The sequence below is a fragment of the Lasioglossum baleicum genome, chromosome 18, assembly GCF_051020765.1.
Source record: "Lasioglossum baleicum chromosome 18, iyLasBale1, whole genome shotgun sequence".
Lineage (NCBI taxonomy): Eukaryota > Metazoa > Arthropoda > Insecta > Hymenoptera > Halictidae > Lasioglossum > Lasioglossum baleicum.
In genome coordinates this window covers 7531997-7544530 of record NC_134946.1, presented here as the reverse complement: position 1 = coordinate 7544530, position 12534 = coordinate 7531997, and the positions used below count along the sequence as shown (strand labels likewise).

General features: G+C 36.6%; 2 protein-coding genes across 6 annotated transcripts; both read right to left on the bottom strand.

Moving 5' to 3' along the window:
• Positions 1–275: 275 nt before the first annotated feature.
• On the bottom strand, positions 276–6595 carry Clc-c (chloride channel protein 3). Of its 3 annotated transcripts, none has more exons than XM_076442812.1 (11): positions 6455–6595; positions 4837–4946; positions 4574–4757; positions 4140–4489; positions 3857–4018; positions 3325–3612; positions 2980–3162; positions 2697–2911; positions 1777–2337; positions 1295–1672; positions 276–1004 (listed from the first exon to the last, which is right to left on the bottom strand). In XM_076442812.1, exons 2-11 carry the CDS (start codon positions 4933–4935, stop codon positions 914–916), a joined length of 2511 nt encoding a protein of 836 aa, XP_076298927.1. In that variant the 5' UTR covers positions 4936–4946; positions 6455–6595; the 3' UTR covers positions 276–913. The 3 variants fall into 3 exon arrangements, with proteins under 3 accessions (XP_076298927.1, XP_076298928.1, XP_076298929.1); XM_076442813.1 differs by having other exon boundaries at positions 4140–4483; XM_076442814.1 differs by lacking the exon at positions 6455–6595 and having other exon boundaries at positions 4574–4726.
• LOC143217989 (uncharacterized) lies at positions 6457–12528 on the bottom strand. Of its 3 annotated transcripts, none has more exons than XR_013010954.1 (19): positions 12355–12528; positions 11676–11945; positions 11452–11589; positions 11041–11380; positions 10914–10958; positions 10705–10830; positions 10476–10634; positions 10239–10367; positions 9981–10165; positions 9818–9908; positions 9509–9724; positions 8932–9149; positions 8637–8856; positions 7894–8077; positions 7722–7824; positions 7520–7656; positions 6989–7108; positions 6658–6726; positions 6457–6596 (listed from the first exon to the last, which is right to left on the bottom strand). XR_013010954.1 is itself a non-coding variant. In XM_076442806.1 (16 exons), the coding sequence occupies exons 2-16, from the start codon at positions 11907–11909 to the stop codon at positions 7546–7548; spliced, it is 2517 nt and encodes an 838-aa protein (XP_076298921.1). In that variant the 5' UTR covers positions 11910–11945; positions 12355–12522; the 3' UTR covers positions 7252–7545. The 3 variants fall into 3 exon arrangements, 1 of the variants encoding a protein (XP_076298921.1); XR_013010953.1 differs by having other exon boundaries at positions 9800–9908; positions 12355–12523; XM_076442806.1 differs by lacking the exons at positions 6457–6596; positions 6658–6726; positions 6989–7108 and having other exon boundaries at positions 7252–7656; positions 9800–9908; positions 12355–12522.
• Between the last annotated feature and the right edge of the window lie 6 nt (positions 12529–12534).

Genomic DNA, 12534 nt, shown 5'->3' with positions numbered 1-12534 from the left:
CAATGTATTTATTTTTACATTAGTAGTTCAACATTGGTACATATCCATATAAAGATGCATAGTAACATCAGTACTCAACACCCATATGATCATGCTAATTGCATACGTGCTCGCATACTGTATCTGTATATATACATATTTATACCGAAAATCGACAGTGTCGATCGGAAATTCAATTTTGGTTCGCGTTTGAAGATAAGAAAAATCGATCTAACCAACGAGTACTCTATTATACTTTCTAAAATTTCCGTTGCACTCTGCGTCAATCAAAATACTCTATTACAGCTGTGAAAGTCAGCGCCCGCCCCTCCGTAGCTTTTTTCCATTATTCAAAAGTTGATTCAAAAGAAATCAACTGAAATCTGACGCTTTCTCCCCTATCTTGATTACAACTGTTCGGTTAATTCTAGTCAGTTTAAAATCAGAAGTTCGTTTAAAAAATTAAGAACTCGTTCACGCTTACACTGACGCATGTGATGTACATGTCTCCATACTTCATGTAGGAATACCTATCGGAACTCCGAAGCATTTTATATGATGTAGTACGTCCGAAATAATTTACAAAATAAGTATGTATCCCGGAATTGATGGTATGTAAGTTGTAAATTGAATTTGCTAACTCGATCTACATTCTCGAGGTTCAAAAATATTTCAAAAATGTTCTAGCTAGGTCCTAGCATAAATTTTTCGTGCATTCGCGATTTTGTTACACCCACTCGTTAGCAGTATTCTCAATTATTAAATTGTAAAAATATATTAATCTTTGAAATTGCAAAGAACATTAGAGTTTTATTCCTTTTAGAATGAAAAAGTCGAATGCAGTTGAAAGGAATTCCGTGTGGTTTTCTGTTCGGTTCCTACTACATTATAAAACGCTTCTTGCCATTCTCTCTTATAAAGTTTTATATACATCTCAGTTGAACAATACGGAATTAGGATCTTCGTTGTCGAGCTGCTTCACGTGTCTCAGCACATCCTTCTTCGTGATGACTCCCAACAGTCGACTGCAACAGTACTTGTATTATATTGTGTTTGAGCTGCATCGTAATTAACTTATACTCGTTATTACAGTAATTAACAGTTTTCAATTGATTGAAAACATTTAAGTATGTAATTCAGTTACACTCCTGATTACAAGTAACAATATGTAATTGAATTAATTGAAATATTTGAATTATGGAATTCAGTTAAGTCGCAATATTAATTAAATTATTATGTGATTATAGTAGTTTGTAATTCAATTACGATGTAGCTCGATTGCTATGCAGTGAAATAAAGTGTTAGAAATACGCACCCATTATGCGTGACAAGCGTCTGCCTCAATCCTAATTTTCTAAACATATCAACAAGGGTTTCCATGGGTGTCTGGTCTGTGATAGTAATCGGAGCCATGTCAAGGATCTTCTTCAACTTCAGAGGAGGTGGGGAGTGGTTCTGGATGTTGTTTCCATTGGTGAACAAAACTAACGACTGTCCAGTAATCTCTTCCGTCATGCGTTTCGCATTTGCTATTGCAAGATTCAAATCTCTACGCGACACAAAACCAACGAGATACTGGGACTCTTTCGAGACTATCACGGGGAAACCGTTGTGTTCCGTTTCCTTCAACAAATTCTCAACATCTTCGACCGTCATTGAATCCTGTGTTAGTACGTGGAGGGCTTCGTTTCGTCTAAACAAATTTAGTCATTTTGAAAAATCAAGATGCAATAAAGCATTGAAAAATTATAAAATTTCTAAGGCGGACGTGTACTTAGTACTTAGCAAATTATTTACTTAGGTTGCATGACATCCGCAGCGAGAGTGGTGTGTTGAAATTCGTCCTTGCTGTCGAGGAACGGATACCCGTTTAGGTCAATGTGCGCGTCGTAGATGCCCTGCTTCCCAAGGGCGTCGCCGACCCATTTGCTGGCCATGGCTGCAGCCATCAGGGGCACGATGTACCTGACACCCCCAGTTAGTTCAAACATAATCACCACCAAGGATACTGTCATCCTGGTGACACCACCGAGGACAGCAGCGGCTCCCACCATCGCGTATAACCCTGGAGTTATGCAGTCCACGCCTGTGGAGCATTCTTCACTGAACATCCATATGTGTGGATAATTATAGGCAAGTTGCTCCATGCCTATGCCAACTATGCGACCCATTATGGCTCCCAGGCAAAGCGACGGGATGAACAGTCCGCAAGGTACTTTCATGCCGAACGTAAATATCGTCATGACGAGTTTCAGGATTAATGCTAATACTAGCAACCATATTGCCTTGTAGACACCGGGCCCAGCTGCCGCTATCTCTATCGCCGACTTTACTGCGGTGAAGTTTCTATTATAGTCGCTGAATAAAAAAGAAACCACCTGTTAGACCAAAATCTACAGAATTGTTTTACGCGAGCAACGTATTTGCACAGCTTTAACAATTAAATCACAATTAAATTTCTCAAAAATTTAAAATGATAGAGAAACGAATTTTCATATTACTATTCAACACAACAACACATCAACACCGTAGATGTTTACTACTTTAATCTGAATGAAATAATTAGCAAAGTTAATTATTTATTGTTTCATTTCGTTTGACGTTTGACCATTCTGTCAATTTGACACACGAGGGGACACGTTTGGTTGCGAAACAGGGGGACGGACGAGGGCTAAAAACCTGTAAGTATAATTGATGGTCCATTGAATGTTACGAACCATAAAATGTCAGCGTTTGAAACTCCACACTGACTGAACAACAGATAAATAAGTTGACTTGTACTCATTCTAGTATACGGATTTGGATAACCAATCACCGCCGTTGCCACTGTCACTATAAGAACCTCGGTGACCGGGTACTGTCCCAGCTTCGACGTCTTACGGTACCGGCACCAAAACAAGTTCGCCTTGATAAACAAAGTGGCGATTACCCCCTAGAAAACAGAAGAGAAATATTAAAGTGTCCATTGTGTATGACGATGATTTTGGAACAAAAGCTTACCCCGATTATCCCCAGCATGACAAAGGGTATCAGCTCGAAGAATATCCAGGGCTTGTTGTATTCGACGTAAAAGAGCACCGAGTGCTCGTTGCCAAATGGGTTTATCGATCGCAGAATAAAAGCAGCTATTAAAGCACAGAAGAATGACCGCCATAACGTTTTCAGCGGAAAATAGTAGCTCACCTGAAAAATTAATATATAATTATAGTTTGTTTTCCAAGTAAAAGACCTGTAGACTATAATGATATTTATAAAGTCGGACATTTCATATGAATCAACCATTATAGTTATGAACGCATTGAAAGTCTCTTCTGTCAAGGAGGGTTTGTTTTTTCAAATTCTTACTTCTTCGAGACTGAAGAGAACGCCTCCGATTGGAGCACCGAAAGCAACTGAAACTCCAGCAGCAGCTGCTGCTGACAAGATCTCTCTCTTTTTAGCTTCGTTCCTGCCATATTTTGGAAATAGGTAGGAGAATATGTTTCCTATGCAACAGGCTATGTGGACCATCGGACCTTCCTTGCCTAAATTCAAACCAGCCGAGACTGATAGGATCAGACCCACCGATTTGATTATCAATGTCCATTTTCCTAAATATCCACGAATAATGAATCCACTTAGAATAGTTTTTATCTATAATATAAACAACGCAGAGTTATTATTCGTGAACGATTCTATCCTATAGTTTTCACTGTCCCCATATATTGTAATCTTCTCGCGTTTTGATAACCAGTAGATTCCTATAGTTACAATGTTTCTCTATATAATAATTGTTATTTGGCATAAAAATCCGCGGACTGCTTCTAAGAATTACCTATCGGTTCTCAAAACGCAAAAGAACTGTTGGACAGCAACTTTGTTTTGTATCCATACATACTTCAGGAATACCAGAGCCACAGGCGTATGGAGCGAACATTCTTACTAATGACGCAGACAGGGAAGCAAACAAAAGAGCCCAAGCTATGTAGAACATGTATGAAATCATGTAAGGGCCTGCACCATCTTTCGACTGGCTAAACACTTCTGGCCATGCCAACCACTGGAACAAGAGAAAACAAAAAAAACAATAATCTTTATTAATCTAAGAGTTGTACGCATTCACCCGTTTCCATTCGCTCCTTCTTTCACCCCCTTTCTTCTATTCCTATCTACCTATCTACCTGAGAGCAGTTGCCACCATCAAAAGTTGTCTCGTTGTAACTCCAACAACATTGTTCTTTGTTCAACCAAAAAGCTTGAGGACATATACCGAACTTTAGGTCGGTCATCCAGGAGGCACCAATATCTATGATACCTGCGGCAACTCCTGTAAAGAGGCCGACCAATAAAACACACAGCCATCCGGACCACGCATCATGAGCACCCTTGATTAAACCCCAAATGGAATCGTGCTTTTTCTTGACAATGTATCGGTGTCGCATTCTATCTCTGGCAATATCTCTTTGCCAGTCGATCGTGTGAAAATCATCGTATTGGCCAATTCCAGGGATATCATCGGAATCCACTGAAACTGAAACGATGAAGATTAAGGATTCAATGGGAGTAACACTTACGTTAGGTGTTATTCGACACAATCTCGGAAGAAGTCACTCACTGTGAGAGGAAGCATCGTCAATTCGAATACAATTGTCCGAGAAAACAGTATTGTCTCCCTGATGAGCGTTTACGTTGTTGACCTCCAGCATGTCGTCGTCGCTGCTCAGATTATTCTCGCGTCCAGCAGTTCGATTCCGCGATCGCACATCCTCTACAAAATGCACATCATCTGAGTTCTCTACCTGTCACCGTAGAAACAAAAATCTTTTACTAATTCTCACTTTTGCGTCTCTCGATTGAAATGATTTCAGGGTAACGTACCTTCGTATCAAGCGATTGGTATGTTGTTAATGTGTTTTGATAATTTTGCGGCAATGTGTTGCTCAACAAATTTGTGCCTTTCAGTGGAAACTTCTCCATGGCATCGCAACCTGTGAAGTATGATTTAATGCGATGAGAATAATCAATACAAAGTACACTATGGTAGAACTCCATTTGTTTGAACTCCACTTAGTGGAACCGATGACGTCAAATAGCCGATTTACGTCACATAGCCGATTTACAATATTTATGAAATCGACAGATAATTAAAATGTTATTATGTTCGGGAATGAAAAATAATTGCTTCACTCCTATTATGCATAAAATAACTGTAGAAGAAGGGATAATCTGTGAGCTCTTATTATCCAAACTATCTGGGTACTTGAACACTGTTGTCTGAATGAAATTCTACTGTATAGAAGAAAAATGGTTAAATTAACTCCTTTGTAGATGGTAAATACAATTTACAGAGCATCTTACGATCACCTTTGACTGTTTTACTTCCAAGCATAGTGGAACTATACTGCTCTAGAAGAGATTACCATGTTCTTAGTCTGTACATATTTCATATTGGATTATGCTAATGAATAATTCATAATTGCTGGCTGTAGCATTAAATTGTAATCTCTTCATTAAAATTCATTTCGTTACATTCTATATTAATTTGATATAGTTTTATAAAATTACATTAAATTTTTATAATAAGACAATGTTCGATACGCGTACATCTCTATTAGCAAACATTTACATTTTCATTTAATTACCGAACACAACGTATCCAAAATGATTTACAATTTACATTGTGTTTCAATTACATAACAATTCAACTACCACATGATTACAATGTAATTGCAATTGCATGTGACTGAAAGCAAACCTAATCAAAATTAAATATATTTAAAGTATAATATTATCATAATTAACATTGAATCGAATTGAAACACAGTATAATTGAAATCCGCCATAAATGAACATGTTTATAATCGCAATCGAATGTAACTAAAATCGACTGTAATTGAAATCGAATATAATTCTATGTAATTCTAGTTCAATTGCATTGTGCTTTGTAGTTGGACTTGAATAGCAATTACGAAATACATTGTAATTGAATTAAACAAGTGATCGAAATTACTTCGCGATCATAACTCATTGAGAAAGCTAATTGCAATTCTGAAAAGCTATGCCACATTTTAATGTCAATGTTGCAAACCATTTCGGTTACAATAATACACGTAAAAATTATAAATTGTCAGTTCATATCAGAAGGTTATGCTAATCTGCTAATTTCACGTGATCTAACTGGATTTTTCAGAAGCAGAAAGAAAGATTTTATCAAATCATGGAGGCTTTTAACAATGACAACAGATAAGAAACAATAACAGACGTACTGACGAAAATTTTGGACGACTCCAATTAAACAAGTGAGGTTAGAAACGTCCATGTAAAAGTACAAAAAGCCGTTCAAGTGAAAGTTAAGCGAACAAATATTTCACTGGAACATAAAACACGCCTTGATCCGTGTCGAAATATGCAGTGAAAGAATGTTCGTTCTTTTGAGGTTAGGTTTAACACCGTAATTCGAATGGATCAAGATGTTCATTTGCTGTTTCGCACTTACCATTTTTTCAGCCACTGTGTCCCTTAGCTTTCCGTTCATAAGTCTCTTTGTTGTTTTTAGCAGTTCAGCAACAAGCGATACCGTTTACTTCCATCGAGATGAAAATTCCACCTCACAAATATCCTTTTCGACCACGGAGAAACTATAATGGAAATACAGGCAAAAGGGACACTTGTCAAAGCAGATCTCTTTTTCTCTCTCACCTGTTCTGTTCGGCCTTCTTTCTTCCTTATTTAATTAAAGTGTGTCACTGAGCGCCATCTTTCCATTCCCTGTTGAACAAGCTGTGTGTGTTTCTTTAAATATTTCTACATTCAGTATTTTTATTCTATATTTTTCGACATATACAATATTTAGAATAGATCATTTTCCGATATATTTAGAATTTTATAATTTTCTATTTTATTTTGTACTTTTGATATGTATTTAGATCATTCTATTATTTTCTATTGTATTTTGTACTTTCGATATGTATTCAGATTAAAATATTATTTTATTCTATATTTTCTATGTATTCGAAACTTTTAGTATTACCTGGTATATTACAGACGGAGGTACAGGAGTAGGGCACCATGTATTTTTCTGTGGGGCTCTACATAGACTCTAAAAGCCCCCTTACCATTTCCGTGTCACATCCTGCCGTATCAGCTAGAACTAATATTGTTGCATAGAGTATTGGTTTAAAACTCTACTCTTATACCTCATCTGTGGTGTATTATCTTATGTTTCTCTATATTCCTACATAACATTATTTTGTTTTATTGTTTCTAGAAAATACTTTTCCACGATTTTGTGATTATTTTATTCTAATTTCGCTTTAAGATATGTTCTCGTGATTTCGAGAGTATTTTACATGTTATTATTTCGTTTTGAAATATTTTCCCATGATTTTGAGATTACTGTTTGATAATTCTGATAAAATGTCTGATATCATCTTAAAAATATTAGGGGTAAAATGAAGTTAAAGTATATTGAAAGAGGCCAAAAGATGTTTTCTCTTATTGTCTCTTTTTTGTACATACATTAATGAAAATTCGAAGTGTATATACAATATATTTTGTAAACCTTTTAATACTGGATCGACTGGAATTTCAAATTCCAGTTTCTATGTTTCTTAATTCTTCTTTTGCTGTTACATTCGCAAAACCTTGATATTTAATAGGGTAGGCCAACAGATTTCCCTTATTCCAAGTGTAAAGTTCCTGAAAATTAACAAAATCAAATACTTCGATATTTCTATTTGGTGTTTTTAATTAAAAAGATTTACCTTTGTTTTGTGATTGTAACTAACAGCCGTAGTTTTATGGTAAGGATTTGTGAACGATAAATGAACGGGTATAGTAACATTTTTATAAAGATCGAAAGCCAATCTGGAAAAGAAACCATTATTGAATAGACAATGCGCTTGTTTTGGTTATAGGTAGTAAAACGAACTATACCTTATTTTCATGGTTTCTTCGGTGACACTATGAACAGCATAAAGTACTCCTCCGGCAATGAACATTTCTCCAAATTTATGGTGATCTATACTAATATTCCATGCATATTGAATATTCATATTACTAGCATCCATTTTTACTACAACTGTGTTATTTGATGGTAACCCATATATTATCCATAAGCCTGTTAAGAAATATATATCTAATGTTCAAATGTATACAAGATTATAAAAAGGTAGTCTGCTTTACGAAAACGTTTTGGGTCATTCCATGCCAAATCGATCACTTTTTGCAGGCACCATCGTTGATTTTGTTCTAAATGAAATATGTTGTAGTCCATGTGAAATTAGTGGGGGTTTAAGTCATCATTTTGCTGGTTTCGAATTTTTTTAGAAATGGCAGGCCTTCAAAGTTTTCAGTTTTTGCCCATTTTGGCGAAAACGGGCCTCACTTACGAATTTTTATCTCAGGAGCTGTTTGTCCGATTAAGCTACATTCTTTTTTGTTTTATTCGGAAAGGATTGGGCTATTACGAAATAATTTTTTCAACCTCGAAAATCAACTGTATAATGTCGAAAAATTTAAACAAATTCTTTTTTTACGTTTTTTTCGATGAGGGGCCAGAGTAATTTAAATTTTGAAAAAAATTGTTGGTAAAAATTGGTTGTATTCCTTGAAGTTTCCCCTTTAAAATGAGCCTGGTTCGATGCATTAAAATCTAGTTCTACAAAATTGGCAATTACCATTTTCATCGACGTTGAAATCGACATAATTAAAATTGTGATTAGGCGTGTAGAGATAGTTTCTTGTGTTCACTAGTAATCCTGGAAGGTGCAGTTCACACCGTAGAAACTCTTTATCGCATATATGATCAGAAACCGACTGTAGATTAAAGCGGAAAATAGAAGACCGATTTATGGGATTGTAGAAGAATGATTTGTTGTACACTATATGCCCATTTCCCTGAAAATAGATAATAAATAATTTCAAACGATTTCATTTCTCGTATAATAGATCGTTAAAAACAGTACAACACACCTGAAACGGATAGGGCAATGCAATGGAATACGAACTGCCATTTTTGAAGTGATCTTTCGACTTGTACTCAAAAATGAAAGAAGTATCGTTCTTCCTAGTAACCCAAAGTTTGTCGGAGGAGCTATCCATTCTCGAAGATGCATCATGCATCCAACTTCCGTAATGATCATCCATTGTGCCTTTCAAAACTGGCTTTCCTAAAGCTTCTATTACACCATCTGCGGAAATTTTAATGAGTAACTAACTCATCAAACTCAAAAAACGTTTAAGAGAGGGGCCTGGCTTAAAATAATGAAAATAAGGTGATGTTTCTGATTTTTTTCTAATTTCTAATCACATTTTTTTGTAAGAAACTATAAAGCGGTTCTCTTTGAAACTTTCAGGATAATTTGTTTCATACTCGAGGAATGTGGAGTAATCTTTTCGTTGAGAAATAAGTGATAGTACATAACTATCTCAAATTTTTGTCTGAAACTTTACGAATATAATCTCGGTACGTGTTATTATTAATTAAAGCAAGAGAAAACAATCAATTAAAAATTTTCAAGGCTCCTCTCTAATATAGAGTTTAATTGACCTGCCAATCGTGGCGGAAGTCCAGTAAAGTTAACGCTTCTGAGAGGCTGGACGTTTAAATATTCTGCAACGTCTGTAAAAGTGCATCTCAAAACAGGACAAGCTGCGCAAGTCTCACGTTGCGCACAAAGTTCCTCTAAATCAACGTGTTGCGGTGCTGGATCCCCATAAGCAACATGTTTTCCACTCTTTAATTTATCTACGTTCTTTATATCATCTGAAATTATTTAAAATATTTAATTTTTTCATTAATTCTCTACTTTGATAATATAGTTCATGATAAATGTCTGACCAGTGACTACAAACGTGCCCTTGGTAATGTCAATATCGTTCTTGGCAACGCAATGGTAGGTGCCGTGGTCCGCTAAAGTTATTCTCATAATTTTCAATCGCATTTTCAGCTGAAAAATCATTATAATATTATTTATTGTACGTTTATTATTTACCATATGATATAATATTATTTATATTACCTTATAAATATCTCTCCTATCAGAAATCACTATACTATACTTGTCAGACATTTTCAGTCGGCGACCATCGTCACGTTCCCAGTAAAGATTGGGTTCTGGGTATGCTTCGACTTCACATTCTAGGGTCGCAGTGCTCTGACTGCGTACGTGGATTATTTGGTTTCGTATTCGAATGAATGGCGCAACTGAAAAATTATCTTTATTTCAGTAACGAACAATCAGATAAGCTTACACTTCTCAGTGAGTATCTTTACTCACACTTTACTTGAAGTTTAAACTTCTTCTGTGCTCGAGGGGGGACTCCATTGTCAGCTATACAAGTGTACTCTCCCATGTGCTCTCTGTTCACTACGCTGACGTTAAATGTATGTCCAACAATAGAAGTCACTATACAATAAGTTTTACAAGTATGAATAGAAAGAACAGCAGAGAATATGAGTGTTCGTAAAGAGAATATTTTAAATATCGCTGATTGTGTGTCATGTTTCGTATTACCATGCCAAGATCCTACAGGTATGGCACTACCATCAGTTCTAGACCACTGAATGACAGGTTGAGGTTTTCCACTCGCTGCACATTTCAATCGTATGTTGGTCCCTTCGTAAACTGAAATTAGTCCTGTGGAGTTCATGGTCGCTGGCAACATTCTATCATCTGAAAGATTTTGGAACAAAGCTGTTGGTAAAAATATAATTTCTGAATATTTTTCTGTAAAATTACTCACCTAAAATAGAAGGTGGAATTAACAGATCGTTTACATTATAGTCATTCATGTTCACCTTCCAGGCTGATATCCCTGGCTTGCCATCTTGGCCTGGCAAGCCTGATTTACCAGGCGGACCTAGCTCTCCTAAAGTTGTTCACATCAACAACGTATCTTTTTTTGTTTTCACCCATGCGCAATTAGAATGAGGGAAAAGAAGGTTAAGTTACCACGCAGTCCAGGTGGTCCCTGCGGCCCAATTTGACCTGGCCTTCCTGAAATTAATGTCTCGATTAGCTGAAATATTCTTTTTATCTGCTGTGCAACAAGAAATATTCAAATTAATGAAGCAGTTACCATCTGTGCCATTTCGACCAGGTCGCCCAGGAGATCCATTCAGCCCTGGTTTACCATTTATCCCTGGATGTCCGTCTAAGCCACTACGTCCAGGAATTCCGTCGAGACCAGGTTCACCTGGAACTCCATCTCTACCATCGAAACCTGGAGGTCCCAGATCGCCTTTTAACCCACGAGGTCCTGGAGGACCAGTTAAACCTGGTGGTCCCTTCGGACCAGTCATTCCTCGCAATCCTGGAAGGCCTGGCTCACCAGGTGCTCCTGGGCTTCCTGGCGCTCCCGGTAGTCCCGGTGGACAGAATTTCATTGAAGATCGACAGAAATTCTCAATGGCATCAACCTATGGTATTTAAAGCTATTATTAAGATCCTTCTCCTCAGTCTTCTGTAATGTACTTATAGAAAACTAAACCTGGACACGAGTGTCTGCGTTTAGCCACACCCATTCGTGTCCCATGGGAGTAATCGGAGAGGATGCCAAGCCCGATGCTGCTACAGGTGGAGATGTGACTTTCTTGGGCTCTTTTAGCGTGTCCTTTTCTTCCCACATCTGGAACACAAGAATAAAATGCAATGAATAGTCGCAACTCATACTTCGTAAATCTATGGTATATGCGATAGAGAAACAATACATACTCTAGAAGTGTCTAAAACTTTATTATCCTCCGTCACAGGCAATGCACTGTTTCGTTTCCGACGCAATAGCTTTTCTGGTTCTAGAATATCTTGATTCCGTATGATATTGACATCAGTCTCCACACGAGCCACGTAAGTATAAAGATAAATAGACGTTAAGAATTGTATGAAGAATTGAAATAAAATAAGGAGGAAAAGATTCCATGGGTGCAACATCCTCTGCACTTGAGACATTTTCGACAATTGATTTTCACTTTACATTCCTGCAAACTAATTACATGTTTATTAGTTTTATAATCAGAGATTGTTATAATCTTTCTCGGAGAATAGAATGAAAATTTCGAAAAAAGTTCCTGTCGCTAATGTATCAAATAAGTTAAACGAAGGGGGAGAATGTATAAATTTAACTGATTGGGGTTACTATCAAGTAATTTAATGTGAAACTAAGCCAGCGTTGTATGTATTTAACGATTGGTTTATCGTCATCAAATCTGTGGTTGGCGAAACGAGATATGCTCATTTATAGGATTTTAATTTTCATAAATTGTATGGAACTTTTAACAAAACATTTGGAAAATTTCGTTAACACTTCGAGTTTGTCGCAATTCAAGTTCAATGTTGTAATTAAGATGAACTGTTGGATGGTTTGAACATATATTATTAGAGAACTATTTCTTACTGAGAAATGCTCGTTAACTATTAACAATAAATAATTGACAAAGCAGAACACTTCTGTATATTGACGTGCATGTCTGAATATCTGTCACTTGAGCCGGCGACCGGTATTATCTTATTGGTAATTACGCATGCGCACTCATTCATACACAGAACGTTTTCATAGAGACGAAACTCTTGTCGA

Excerpts from the sequence above, each read along its gene's own strand:
- Clc-c (XM_076442812.1), bottom strand. The coding sequence starts at position 4,935 with ATGGAGAAGTTTCCACTGAAAGGCACAAATTTGTTGAGCAACACATTG. Across the intron at positions 4,758-4,836 it reads ACCAATCGCTTGATACGAAG|GTAGAGAACTCAGATGATGT; the intron begins GTACGTTACCCT and ends CTACGGTGACAG. Across the intron at positions 1,673-1,776 it reads GCGGATGTCATGCAACCTAA|ACGAAACGAAGCCCTCCACG; the intron begins GTAAATAATTTG and ends AAATTTGTTTAG.
- LOC143217989 (XM_076442806.1), bottom strand. The coding sequence starts at position 11,909 with ATGTCTCAAGTGCAGAGGATGTTGCACCCATGGAATCTTTTCCTCCTT. Across the intron at positions 10,831-10,913 it reads GGGACCACCTGGACTGCGTG|GAGAGCTAGGTCCGCCTGGT; the intron begins GTAACTTAACCT and ends GAACAACTTTAG. Across the intron at positions 10,635-10,704 it reads AATTCCACCTTCTATTTTAG|ATGATAGAATGTTGCCAGCG; the intron begins GTGAGTAATTTT and ends AAAATCTTTCAG.